Below are 14,307 nucleotides of genomic sequence, written 5' to 3'. Positions count from 1 at the left end.
ACTCCAGCCACTCTAATAATGGGAATTGATGGGAAATTATGTAAATATATCACTAGCCACTTTAAACAATGCTACCTTATATAATGTTACTTACCCTACATTATTCATCTCATATGCATACGTATATACTGTACTCTACATCATCGACTGCATCCTTATGTAATACATGTATCACTAGCCACTTTAACTATGCCACTTTGTTTACTTTGTCTACATACTCATCTCATATGTATATACTGTACTCGATACCATCTACTGTATGCTGCTCTGTACCATCACTCATTCATATATCCTTATGTACATATTCTTTAATAATAATAATAATAATATATGCCATTTAGCAGACGCTTTTATCCAAAGCGACTTACAGTCATGTGTGCATACATTCTACGTACTTTATCCTCTTACACTGTGTATAAGACAGTAGTTTTGGAATTGTTAGTTAGATTACTTGTTGGTTATCACTGCATTGTCGGAACTAGAAGCACAAGCATTTCGCTACACTCGCATTAACATCAGCTAACCATGTGTATGTGACAAATAAAATTTGATTTGATTTGATATATAGATGTCCAATTTGGCCACCATCCTTGATAAATCAATCTAGTATATAAACTATAGTCATTATTACTGTTTAATGCTGTGGAACAACAAAAGGGAGAAACACTGATGGTTTGTGATTTTATCGGTGTTGGCCGGGGACTTGAGTGGCTGGTTTCACACTCTGGTCCCACAGAGCGGTTGGATGTGTACACAGTGCACCGGCTCCTGTTGCCCAGTTAGACTTGGCACCACTACTTTTACATGTGCCACTGATTCACATACTGTTAGCCGGGCTCATTCTGTCGGTAATATACGATTATAGGGTTTTACTTGGCAGTAAGGGACTGTCCAAACTAAACAGAACAACATTACTAGAGACGACAGATGACTTTGGCAGAGTGCTAAGCGATGGAAATTAGATGACTGTGTCTGTGTGTGTCTTCCATTCCGTCGCATTCTGGGTTGTCCTGACTAACCTCCATGATAGGCCCAAGGTTTACACAGATGTCAGACATGTCCCACACCGCCTCCTTGTGGTAGAACCAGAGAATACAGTCCACATGAAGTATAGAGGGCGACGGGCAGACAAAACGGATTTTAGAAAAACAGATATCAATATGGATGCGGTTTGTTTCTAGACTTATGTTTATATTTCTCTTTTAGTATCGATATAATTTCACTGAAAATACATCCAAAAAGAGACGCAGAATAAGGTACTGCACGGTTGGAGACAGAGGTGTTCGGTTTTCCTGTGGCAGAAACAACAGGTAAAGTGGTCATTTAAAAGTGTTTAAACCCAGAGAAAGTTTCCACCGACCGCAGAGAGAAAGACATGAGCAATTTGGGGATAATTCTCTGCCCACAGCTTCTTGGCCTGGGATCTCCCCTGTCTGCTTGGACTCAGTCTATAAACACGATCTGGTTCTTTGACTTGAAGTATTTGAGGTGAAGCACTCCTACCCAGAAAGCTTCTGAACAATGGCTGGCCCTGCATTAGCAAATATTGGTCAAAATATTTCAAAGTACTTAAATAAAAAATAAAAAAGCCATATGAATCATTTCAGGGAAGTATTAAACTGTTTTGAACAGCAGCATCCATTTCACTCCAGATTAGCGTCTCCTTGTACCAAAGGGTTTGAATATGTGGAATCAGGCACGGACTACCTCAGGTTAATGAAATGTGCCGCAGCGGAACCTAGCTGAACAGCCCAAAACAAGCTAGTGAGTGCCTGGAGATAGTTTCTGATCCAAACAGACTACAGTACATATACCCCTGCATATTCAGACCATGGACTCATGCGCTTGCTGTCCTGCAGTTTCACAATCATCTTTTTATAACCTTGACTCTTTACAGAACAATCATCTGGTCAGAGAGGCCTGGTCCCATGGTCCTTCATCTGGGCATAGACAGAGAACAGGGGAGTGGGTTCATGGAGGTAGATCCACCACTCCCTTCCAAAAGGTCAGAGAGTTGAGTTAGCTCAGCTCAGGGCTCACAGACCGAGGGTAATAGATCACTTACCCTGGCCTCTACAAAAGGCTCGTTGAGACAGACGACTTCAGGACAAGCCGACTGGGCAGCGCAGCTGTCTAGTAAAGATGTCATATGAAACACTGGGGGTCTGGAGCCAGAGGAGGAAAGTTAAACTAACAGGCAGAGTTTGAGAGACGCTGATTGAACCCTGCAGAGTCAGATCGCACATTGCACTGTCACCCCTGAACAATACCACTTCAGCAGACACTGTACAACAGTATGACAAATTACTATGCTAATTAGCATTACAGGGTAAGGGGGAGGAATGGATATGGTTGGGAGAGTAACAAGCAAAGTTTCCCTGACTGCCTGTATCAGCCTACTATGTTTATACACAGCAGTCCTTGATGAAATCTGGCATGATTGACAGATGTGACCACCGGTTGCAAACAACCATCCATCATTACCATGATGTCATCTGCAACAGATTACATTTAGAAATAAACAAAAATAAAAGCAGGAATAAAAATTCCTTGAAGTGCGCTAGCAGCAGGGACTCGTTTGCGTCACTCACCAGGAAGACGACCAAACAGTAAAGATATAAGCCTGGTTCCTGTCAAAGCTGCATCCTGTCCCTCTCGACATTGATCTGCTGGCTCAGAGCACAAAGACAGAGGGTGGCATGTTGGTTCTTGTCTAGACTAGGGACTGCAGAGGACAGGCCTGCTGGATGATGAATAGGGCATCTGTCTTCACCCCGTCAAGCTCTTCTGAAGAGGGAACTACAAGTCAATCCACACAGAGCAAACTGTACAGCCAACACTACTTTGAATACAAGGCCAGATACCGGTAATCGGTCTCCTTTCACACTGCAACAGTAGAGCCAAGCAGAAAGGACTAGGTGATCTACAGCACTAGAAATACACCACATCAGTCCGTGGAGGCGCCTGACCAACTTCAACAGATACTGTATGTACTGAGGGAACCCAGGGCTGCATTCAATCAAATCTGCACTACAGAAGAATTCTGCATGGGAAAAATGCATGCTTACACAAAATTCTAATTTAAATTCTATTTAATCTCACTGAGTAAACAACTCACTGTGCAGTTGACTGAAAACGCATGTCAATGTGGCACAACACAGATAGCAGAGGAGTGAGAAAGACGGTGAGTCTCCACGCCAGATAAAGAATAAGAAAATTGTTCTTTCAGATGACTGACTGGAATACTGCAGTGTGGCATGAAACTGTCAGGGCAAGTCTGGGAAACGTCGACAGCATTTCAACTATTTCTAAATCTACAGGTCTAAAGAAATGTGCCAATTCTCTCTGCTCCAACTGAAATAGAGTGGACAGAAATTTGGGACGGGTTCCTCCACTCTCTTCTAAAAGACACAGAAGGGTTGATTGTGATATGTTAACAATATGGCAGCCATCTCATTCCTCGTTTCAGCTCCCTTGTCTGGCAGCCAAGAATAACTGGGAGTTCTGGGTAATTCTGCTGTTCACCACCCATTTCCTACTGTTCCCTCTCCACTGGGCCGAGCTGCTGTACACCTGATGAGTGAGACCATCTGTGTGTTCTCAAGCTTCTTAAGAGCGACGTCAACATGAGAAAATGTATATAACATGCCCGTTAGCTACAGGGCCACTGAGGATAATCTGAACACTGGTCTTGCTAATAGGCCAAGGTTATGACTCAGGTTATGTAGCATATGTAGCAGGACATCAATTTCCTTCATATTAAAACTCGTCCAGGGCTTGATGAGACTGTCGCCAACTTGGCACACAGAAAGACATGCATCAGCAGAAATATCCCTGGCCTGCACTGTAGAAATTCTAGAGTTCACAACTATACACACCAATTACACCAACAGATCCTGCATTATGTCAGATTCCAAAGTGTCCACAAGAGGGCTCTATTATTCTTTATCTGAAAACACTGGTAATAACAGTATGTCTATTCAGCAATAGATCAAAGGTACAAGTAGATTGATCTGTACACTGAGACAAACCAATTTAGAATCTTGATTTTTTTTTGTTGCTGGAATCCTTAGTTGCTAAACCCATTTTTGGACTTCTAAATTAATTATATACTGAGTACCCATTAAATCTTGAAGAATAACACTTACTAATGCTCTGTCATACCCCATCAGAAACCCAAATATGAGCTTGTTTTACTCAAAGTATCAGTAAAAAAAACACTACAGCTTCAAAACATGGTTTAAACTATAATGTTGATATCATGGATGGCCACTGCTGGCACCCATAGCTCAGTCTATGAATTTGAGTAGTGACATTTCTCGAGCCCCTTCCCTCGGTTTTTCATCATAATGCAGGCGGGGTGGCTGCTTTGTTGTTTCAATAACTTGTGGTTAAATACACGCCACAGTGATAAGCTTCATGCAAAAATACTGAGGTTAGGCCATCATTTGAATGATCCAGGTGACATGAACAGTGATTGGCTGCCTTTATCCATATCTCATCGTACACTGAGTATACCAAACATTAAGAACAATTTTCTAATATTGAGTTGCACCCCCTTTTGCCCTCTGAACAGCCTCAATTCGTCAGGGCATGGACTCCACAAAGTGTTGGGCCAGCATCCCTGTGGAATGCTTTCATGTTGACTCCAATGCTTCCCACAGTTGTGTAAAGTTGGCTGGTGGACCATTCTTGATACACATGGGAAACGGTTGAGCATGAAAAACCCAGCAGCGTTGCAGTTCTTGACACAAACCGGTGCACCCGGCCCCTTACTACCATACCCTGTTCATTTGTTTTGTCCATTCCCCTCTTTAATGTCCCATATATACAATTCATGTCTCAAGGCTTAAAAATCCTTCTATAACCGGTCTCCTCCCCTTCAGCTACACTGATTGAAGTGGATTTAACAAGTGACATCAATAAGGAATCATAGGTGTTACCTGGTCATTCTTGTCATGGGAAGAGTTTAATGTTTTCTACACTCAGTGTATAACCTACCCTGTCCACTTTAGCAGCACACGGTAGTCTATAGAGAATGGGCCAAAAACCAGGTTGGGCAAGTGTGCTATTTATTGCAGTTTGTGTGACAAAATCATCAATAGAATTGAAAATGCTATGGAAACACATTAAAACATGTTTTATTTTATTCTGTACATGAAAACTTAAGTACAAAAGTGTTGTGCACTGTCACACACAACATTTTATCCGCTACAAAGTAATTTTGTTGAAAGCACGTCTGGTGGGAAAAAATGCATATAATGTTTGTGACTTTTGAATATCTGCATTAAAATCTGTTGTCAACTGGATGGAAACCTAACCACAGTACCAAACAAGCAGTGGAAAACAACTCCTTAAAAATCAAGAGTTTCAGGAAAAGTGGAAGAAAATAAATCTCAAAGTGAAATGCTTGCTTTGACAGGGCGAGTTTTCCTTAAAACAGGCTTATTCTCAACGCAGCTCTTCTTGGTAGCTATTCTCGTAGATCGTCTGAGACCACTGGCCATATGTGGCTCTCCAACTATGGTAGGTGTATTTTCATCTTTAATTCGGACTTGAGAAGCCTGTTGGGTAATTGATTCTCCACCATTCCTTTTTGTCTTGGGTGCCTTCTTGGGAGCTTTTGCTTGGCTTGGGGTGACTTGCAATGCCTCCTGGGGACCTGTGTCTTCCTCTTTTTCTGTGTCTTTGAAAGTGTCCATCTTGCCTTGAATGGCTAGCAAAGACTCCTGTGAAGTTACAAGGAACTCATGGAATGGCTCATGGAATCTTTTTTGAGGAAGTACAAATATTTTTCAATGTGACTGAAAATTTCCAACACCCCAGACACCACAAGGTCAGACACGGAGCTTATTAAATACAGACTTACCTCTGCCCCAGCCAGTAGGGACTTGAGCTCTGATAGTTCCTTCATCAGATGCTTGATGTTTGCCTTAGAGATGAAGCAGTGCTCATCAGTTATACATGTCCAGAAAGAACTGGTCCATTACCGTACAATACTGTTGGTAATTCATCGTATAACTTAAAACTACATGGTGACAAGTGTTGAATAAATAGCACCTTTTTCGTGAGGATGGCTCTGTTCCGATTCTCAATCTCCTGTTGTCTTTGCTCCCCTCTCTCTCTGAAATTAGAAACAATAATATTAATATAAAGCCAGAACTCCTGTTTCCATAAACATCAACAAACTGCACACTGGCCATGTCTTCCATGGGTCATATTCATTAAGGCACACTGTAGCAAAACGTTTTGCATCAGAACAAAAACGAATGCTTCTTATTGTAAGTCCCTGCCTGTTTTCCTGCCCCTTTTCCAGTAAATGTTCTTCCATTTGGTGCCTAATAAATATGATCCTGGCCACTGCAGTAACATGAAGTGAGATAGCTAGCTACCTGAGCTCCAGGGCTCTGGCCACTCTGTCCTCTAGTGCAGTGATCTCAGCTTGTTCCTCCTCTACAGCTTGCTGGACATCAGCAGTCTTTATCTGGGCCAGGAGGGACTTGGAGTCCAGGGCCTCTACCTCCGCTGAGCTCAGCTTCCTCGAGAGGAACACTTGCCCCATTTGAACAGTCTGCTCACAGGACAGGATCTGAAACGTGATGTCCAACAGAACAATTTTCAGAGAAAGCATCAACATATCCACAAATATTACGAATATGAGTATGTGAAAATTATGAATACATAAACATTTATATAGATAAATGATAAGATATAGCACAGTCAAGTTAAGAGGCAGTGTTAACTCAAGGTCATAACTTCAGAGGTTGACAACATGACATTCAGCATAGGACAGTATCTAGTAGTGGTGTGAATGTTTAAAGGAGAAAATCCCTAACTGAATAACATTAAGTGTAGTTATCACAAAAATACAACTAACAGATCCACATCATCAAGGGAAAAATACAAACATACCTAGCGCAACAATACTGTAACGTTATTTGGAAGGGATATGCATCTTTCAAATGAGTAGTCACGGATATAAAAGCACATCATATTTAACAGTTGGAGAAATGTCAGAATGGGAAGCGACAGTAGCAAAGTCCTGAAAACATGGAGGGACAGAGCAGAGAACCTAAAACGGCATTACCTATCATTGTTGCTGAGTGGGTGGGAGACAGCAGTAAATTGAGCTGCGTCTATTAGCTAGGTGGGACCGTTTTTAAAAATTAATATACATCTATATACAGTGCCTTGCGAAAGTATTCGGCCCCCTTGAACTTTGCGACCTTTTGCGACATTTCAGGCTTCAAACATAAAGATATAAAACTATTTTTTTTGTGAAGAATCAACAACAAGTGGGACATAATCATGAAGTGGAACGACATTTATTGGATATTTCAAACTTTTTTAACAAACCAAAAACGGAAAAATTGGGCGTGCAAAATTATTCAGCCCCCTTAAGTTAATACTTTGTAGCTGCGATTACAGCTGTAAGTCACTTGGGATATGTCTCTATCAGTTTTGCACATCGAGAGACTGAAATGTTTTCCCATTCCTCCTTGCAAAACAGCTCGAGCTCGGTGAGGTTGGATGGAGAGCATTTGTGAACAGCAGTTTTCAGTTCTTTCCACAGATTCGATTGGATTCAGGTCTGGACTTTGACTTGGCCATTCTAACACCTGGATATGTTTATTTTTGAACCATTCCATTGTAGATTTTGCTTTATGTTTTGGATCATTGTCTTGTTGGAAGACAAATCTCCGTCCCAGTCTCAAGTCTTTTGCAGACTCCATCAGGTTTTCCAGAATGGTCCTGTATTTGGCTCCATCCATCTTCCCATCAATTTTAACCATCTTCCCTGTCCCTGCTGAAGAAAAGCAGGCCCAAACCATGATGCTGCCACCACCATGTTTGACAGTGGGGATGGTGTGTTCAGGGTGATGAGCTGTGTTGCTTTTACGCCAAACATAACGTTTTGCATTGTTACCAAAAAGTTCAATTTTGGTTTCATCCGACCAGAGCACCTTCTTCCACATGTTTGGTGTGTCTCCCAGGTGGCTTGTGGCAAAATTTAAACACTTTTTATGGATATCTTTAAGAAATGGCTTTCTTGCCACTCTTTCATAAAGGCCAGATTTGTGCAATATACGACTGATTGTTGTCCTATGGACAGAGTCTCCCACCTCAGCTGTAGATCTCTGCAGTTCATCCAGAGTGATCATGGGCCTCTTGGCTGCATCTCTGATCAGTCTTCCTTGTTCTTCATGATGCTCTCTGCGCTTTTAACGGACCTCTGAGACTATCACAGTGCAGGTGCATTTATACGGAGACTTGATTACACACAGGTGGATTGTATTTATCATTAGTCATTTAGGTCAACATTGGATCATTCAGAGATCCTCACTGAACTTCTGGAGAGAGTTTGCTGCACTGAAAGTAAAGGGGCTGAATAATTTTTGCACGCCCAATTTTTCAGTTTTTGATTTGTTAAAAAAGTTTGAAATATCCAATAAATGTCGTTCCACTTCATGATTGTGTCCCACTTGTTGATTCTTCACAAAAAAATACAGTTTTATATCTTTATGTTTGAAGCCTGAAATGTGGCAAAAGGTCGCAAAGTTCAAGGGGGCCGAATACTTTCGCAAGGCACTGTATTATTAATGTTTTCAAAATAACATTGGTATGACCACTAGGGGGCAATGCAGTTCAGTCTACCTCAGTCCTGCCTAGCAAATAGACTCGGCTCACACACACTGCTCAAAAAGATAAAGGGAACACTAAAATAACATCCTAGATCTGAATGAATGAAATATTCTGATTAAATACTTTTTACTTTACATAGTTGAATGTGCTGACAACAAATTTGTCAGCACATTCAAACAAAATCAAATGTATCAACCCATGGAGGTCTGGATTTAGAGTCACACTCAAAATTAAAGTGGAAAACCATACTACAGGCTGATCCAACTTTGATGTAAAGTCCTTAAAACAAGTCAAAAATGAGGCTCAGTAGTGTGTGTGGCCTCCACGTGCCTGTATGACCTCCCTACAACGCCTGGGCATGCTCCTGATGAGGTGGCGGATGGTCTCCTGAGGAATCTCCTCCCAGACCTGGACTAAAGCATCCGCCAACTCCTGGACAGTCTGTGGTGCAACGTGGCGTTGGTGGATGGAGCGAGACTTGATGTCCCAGATGTGCTCAATTGGATTCAGGTCTGGGGAACGGGTGGGCCAGTCCATAGCATCAATGCCTTCCTCTTGCAGGAACTGCTGACACACTCCAGCAACATGAGGTCTAGCATTGTCTTGCATTAGGAGGAACCCAGGGCCAACTGCACCAGCATATGGTCTCACAAGGGGTCTGAGGATCTCATCTCGGTACCTAATGGCAGTAAGGCTACCTCTGGCGAGCACATGTAGGGCTGTGCGGACCCCCAAAGAAATGCCACCCCACACCATGACTGACCCACCGCCAAACCGGTCATGCTGGAGGATGTTGCAGGCAGAACGTTCTCCACGGCGTCTCCAGACTCTATCACGTCTGTCACATGCTCAGTGTGACCCTGCTTTCATCTGTGAAGAGCACAGTGCGCCAGTGGTGAATTTGCCAATCTTGGTGTTCTCTGGCAAATGCCAAATGTCCTGCACGGTGTTGGGCTGTAAGCACAACCCCCACCTGTGGAAGTCGGGCCCTCATACCACTCTCATGGAGTCTGTTTCTGACCGTTTGAGCAGACACATGCACATGTGTGGCCTGCTGGAGGTCATTTTGCAGGGCTCTGGCAGTGCTCCTCCTGCTCCTCCTTGCACAAAGGCGGAGGTAGCGGTCCTGCTGCTGGGTTGTTACCCTCATACGGCCTCCTCCATGTCTCCTGATGTACTGGCCTGTCTCCTGGTAGCGCCTCCATGCTCTGGACACTACGCTGACAGACATAGCAAACCTTCTTGCCACAGCTCACATTGATGAGCTGTACTACCTGAGCCACTTGTGTGGGTTGTAGACTCAGTCTCATGCTACCACTAGAGTGAAAGGACCTCCAGCATTCAAAAGTGACCAAAACATCAGCCAGGAAGCATAGGAACTGAGAAGTGGTCTGGTCACCACCTGCAGAACCACTCCTTTATTGGGAGAGTCTTGCTAATTGCCTATAATTTCCACTGTTGTCTATTCCATTTGCACAACAGCATGTGAAATTTATTGTCAATCAGTGTTGATTCCCAAGTAGACAGTTTGATTTCACAGAAGTGTGATTGACTTGGGGTTACATTGTGTTGTTTAAGTGTTCCCTTTATTTTTTTGAGCAGTGTATATATACACACACAGGGTCATACGAAGGACCATATCTGAGTTCTTAGCGTATAAACATAACGGCAGTTTAAAAGTTAAGAACAATTGTCCCATCCCTAGTAGCTACAGTCCTGTACAGTAACATGTGGCCTCACCTCATCAAGGTCAGTTTGGATCTTCTCTCTGGAGGCCAAGGACAGATCCCTGGCCAGCATCTGGTTCCTCCGCTGCCTCAGTAACTCATCCAGCTCTCTCTGCATAGGAAACACCATGACAGCCTTGAACATAACATCATTCAACTGTATCAAGAAGGCCCTAATGGAGTGTATTCACTAGGAACCAAATCAAACCTACCTGAATTTGTCCAACAGAAACACTCGTTTTCATTGCAAAACATTTTGTTGCAAACTGAACCAAACTGGAGAAAACGCAAACAGAACAAAACCTGCCTGAATTTTTCGTGGCAAAACATTTTGCTGCAAAACAGTTTTGCTATGTCTGCGAATAAAGAACCCAGGTGATTGAGGGAATATTGACAATAGCTTTAAATGTGTGATCAAAGCAGCACAAAATGGCTGTGTAATTTGAGGTACCATAAGCATCAGTCATTAAAATAATCAAGTGGGTGTTTTCACCATCAGCTCTATGGATTTCACCTGTAAGGCGTTGATCTGCCTCTCCTGCCTGGCTCTCTTCAGGAATACAAGGTCTGCTGGGGTAACCTCATAGCCCTGCATGCCTCTTATCAATGAGTAGTGGTCCTCTTCCAGCACACTGCCTGAACAGACTGAACATGTACATGATAACATTTGGTGGATCATGCTGATAATATAATTTATTACAAGCTTCTGCACCATCATAAACCAAAGCATTAAACATTCAGATTCATAGACCTACAGTAGGATCATGTGACATAGGACTACATTAAAATAGATAAGAATTAGAACTTTAATGAAATGTGTTCAGAGGACACAGGGGCACATGCCCCCTCAGATCTGTCCTGTTAATTAATATATATAGCTGAAGTAGGAAGTTTACAAACAACTTAGTCAAATACATTTAATCCTAGTAAAAAGTCCCTGTCTTAGGTCAGTTAGGATCACCACTATTTTAAGAATGTGAGATGTCAGAATAATCAGAGAGAGAATTATTTATTTCATCACTTTCCCAGTGGGTCAGAAGTTTACATACACTCAATTAGTATTTGGTAGTATTGCCTGTAAATTGTTTCACTTGGGTCAAACATTTTGGGTAGCCTTCCACAATAAATTGGGAGAATTGTGGCACATTCCTCCTGACAGAGCTGGTCAGGTTTGAGTCAGGTTTGTAGGCCTCCTTGCTCGCACACACATTTTTCAGTTGTGCCAACACACTTCTATAGGATTGAGGTAAGGGCTTTGCGATGGCCACTCCAATACCTAGACGTTGTTGTCCTTCAGCCATTTTGCCACCACTTTGGAAGTATGCTTGGGATCATTGTCCATTTGGAAGACCCAATTGCGACCAAGCTTTAACTACCTGACTGATGTCTTGAGATGTTGCTTCAATATATCCACATCATTTTCATTCCTCATGAAGCCATCTATTTTGTGAAGTGCACCAGTCCCCCCTGCAGCAAAGCACCCCCACAACATGATGCTGCCACCCCCGTGCTTCATGGTTGGGATGTGTTCTTTGGCTTGCAAGCCTCCCCCTTTTTCCTCCAAACATAGTCATGGTGGTCATGGCCAAACAGTACTATTTTGGTTTCATCAGACCAGAGGACATTTCTCCAAAAGCACAATCTTTGTCCCCATATGATGTTGCAAACCATTGTCTGGCTTTTTTAATGGTGGTTTTGGAGCGGTGGCATCTTCCTTGCTAAGCGGCCTTTCAGAATATGTCGATATAGGACTCGTTTCACTGAGGATATAGATACCTTTGTACCAGTTTCCTCCAGCATCTTCACAAGGTCCTTTGCTGTTGTTCTGGGATTGATTTGCACTTTTCACAAAAAAGTACATTCATCTCTAGGAGACATAACACGTCTCCTTCCTGAGCCATATGACAGCTGCGTGGTCCCATGGTGTTTATACTTACGTACTATTGTTTGTACAGATGAACGTGGTACCTTCAGGCATTTGGAAATTGCTCCCAAGGATGAACCAAACTTGGAGGTCTACAATTTTCTGAAGTCTTGGCTGATTTCTTTTGATTTTCCCATGATTTCAAGCAAAGAGGCACTGAGTTTGAAGGTAGGCCTTGAAATACATCCACAGGTACACCTCCATTTAACTCAAATTATGTCAATTAGCCTACCAGAAGCTTCTAAAGCCATAACATTTTCTGGAATTTTCCAAGCTCTTTAAAAGGCACAGTCAACTTAGTGTACGTAAACATAGACCCACTGGAATTGTGATAAAGTGAAGAAGTGAAATAATCTGTCTGTAAACAATTGTTGGAGAAATTATTTGTGTCATGCACAAAGTAGATGTCCTAATAGACTTGCCAAAACTATAGTTTGTTAACAAGAAATGTGTGGAGTGGTTGAAAAATTAGTTTCAATGACTCCAACATAAGTGTGTAAACTTCAGACAACTGTATATATAGTTGTCGTTTCTCTGAAATACTATAAGCCACCTAGCAATTTTATGAAGTTGATTTTGGCTAGCCCAGATTGAGAACCTCTCTCCCAACCTCATAGCTAGCTACCAAAAAGCCATTTCAGGCTACGAATCAAGTTAGAGTAGATAGCTTGTTTAACCATCTTAGCATTTCACTGTAGTCTAAACACATTGTATTCAGCTCATGTGACAACTACAGAAGTATTTCTGTAGTTCACATTCCTTTCAATCTTCTACCCAGATATTAGCAAAAAAGAACCACAAATCAGGATACAGACAGCTCAAGGAGGTATGGTTACATATGCAGAAAAATATAAATTTTTGCACATTAAGCATAATGATTATGGCTCTAAATTCCAGGAAAAGCCCCTCAGATTTTGGGGGTGCACCCCTGTGTGTGTTTATGTTTGTCACCTCAGACATATCAAACCACATATTGGTGCAAATATACAGCTATAGGATTTTGAACAATATAGGAAACACCCACGTGTGCTTGAAGTGATGCGAGACCGTCGGCATGTTTCTGCAGGCTCGATTGTGTAAAGGTCCATGGTCATATTTAGGGCGGGAGACAAGGGCTCTTGCCCAGGGGTGCTTTCAATCTGGATGGAAAGACAAAATGGTAACGGATAGAAATTCATTAGTTGTCAGCTAGGCCTACCCTCCACAATAATTGGCTCAAGTTGGCCTACAAACTACAGTGCCTTCATAAAGTATTCACACCCCACAGTTTCTTGAGATAAAAAGTTGGATTAAAATGTATTTAATTGGCGTTTTTTGTCAACCAGACACAAAATACTCTGACAAAGTGAAAGACATTTTTTACAACAAATAAAACACTAATTATATATCTTGATTAGTATTAAAACCCCAGAGTCAATGCGTTAGATTCACCTTCTGCATCAATTACACCTGTGAGTCTTTCTGGATGAGCTTTCCACTCCTGGATTGTTCTACATATGCCAGGGACAAAATTGCGGCTGTAACAACAAAATGTAGGAAAAGTCTAGGGGTGAATACTTCCTGAAGGCACTAAAACCCCAGTGCACCAAGGCAGAAGTGTGGTGAACGAGATTCGGCCTACCACATGTGTTTTAAAGGTCAAAGGCCGGGTTATGTTCAACTCTGACGTTGGCGGCGTCCTCTGAAGTTGTCGTCCCAATGGAATATGATTTGAAGGGTCTTGAATGAGTCTACTGATCGCCGGTGAAACATTTGACTTGTGAGTAGCTTTTTTCCCTTTGGTTGCATTTCGGTTTCTCCTGTTTGCAACGGAATTCTTTGAGAGATCCATTTTTCTTGTTGTGTTGAAACCTAAACTAAATATTTTGACTCAACCGTTCATAAAAATAAAAAGATTAAAGGCGTTATGTGACAATCGAATCAAAATCACCTGTTGGCGCGCACCTGTAACGCTCGCGAGGCCGTGGCTAAGAGCCCATTTATGCTTGATCCGAAAATGTGGTCTGAAACGCA

At 42.2% G+C, this 14,307-nt stretch overlaps 1 protein-coding gene across 2 annotated transcripts; it reads right to left on the bottom strand.

Moving 5' to 3' along the window:
* Window positions 1–5,125: 5,125 nt before the first annotated feature.
* Window positions 5,126–14,303, bottom strand: LOC124008701 (early endosome antigen 1-like). 2 transcript variants are annotated; one of them, XM_046320208.1, is made up of 8 exons: window positions 13,916–14,303; window positions 13,319–13,433; window positions 10,885–11,015; window positions 10,384–10,482; window positions 6,393–6,589; window positions 6,061–6,124; window positions 5,870–5,932; window positions 5,126–5,729 (listed from the first exon to the last, which is right to left on the bottom strand). In XM_046320208.1, the coding sequence occupies exons 1-8, from the start codon at window positions 14,123–14,125 to the stop codon at window positions 5,397–5,399; spliced, it is 1,212 nt and encodes a 403-aa protein (XP_046176164.1). In that variant the 5' UTR covers window positions 14,126–14,303; the 3' UTR covers window positions 5,126–5,396. The 2 variants fall into 2 exon arrangements, with proteins under 2 accessions (XP_046176164.1, XP_046176165.1); XM_046320209.1 differs by lacking the exon at window positions 13,916–14,303 and adding an exon at window positions 13,726–13,882.
* Window positions 14,304–14,307: the final 4 nt, after the last annotated feature.

The sequence above is a fragment of the Oncorhynchus gorbuscha genome, linkage group LG21 (genome assembly GCF_021184085.1).
Source record: "Oncorhynchus gorbuscha isolate QuinsamMale2020 ecotype Even-year linkage group LG21, OgorEven_v1.0, whole genome shotgun sequence".
Taxonomy (NCBI): Eukaryota; Metazoa; Chordata; class Actinopteri; order Salmoniformes; family Salmonidae; genus Oncorhynchus; species Oncorhynchus gorbuscha.
The sequence above is the reverse complement of the archived record's forward strand: the minus strand, read 5'-3'. Positions and strand labels throughout refer to the sequence as shown.

What these genes read in the sequence shown, in the direction of transcription:
- LOC124008701 (XM_046320208.1), bottom strand. Translation starts at nt 14,125, where the DNA reads ATGGATCTCTCAAAGAATTCCGTTGCAAACAGGAGAAACCGAAATGCA. An exon ending in GGCAGATCAACGCCTTACAG is followed by an intron (nt 10,483 to 10,884) that starts GTGAAATCCATA and finishes TTTCCTATGCAG; the next exon opens with AGAGAGCTGGATGAGTTACT. An exon ending in CCCTACTGGCTGGGGCAGAG is followed by an intron (nt 5,730 to 5,869) that starts GTAAGTCTGTAT and finishes GTAACTTCACAG; the next exon opens with GAGTCTTTGCTAGCCATTCA.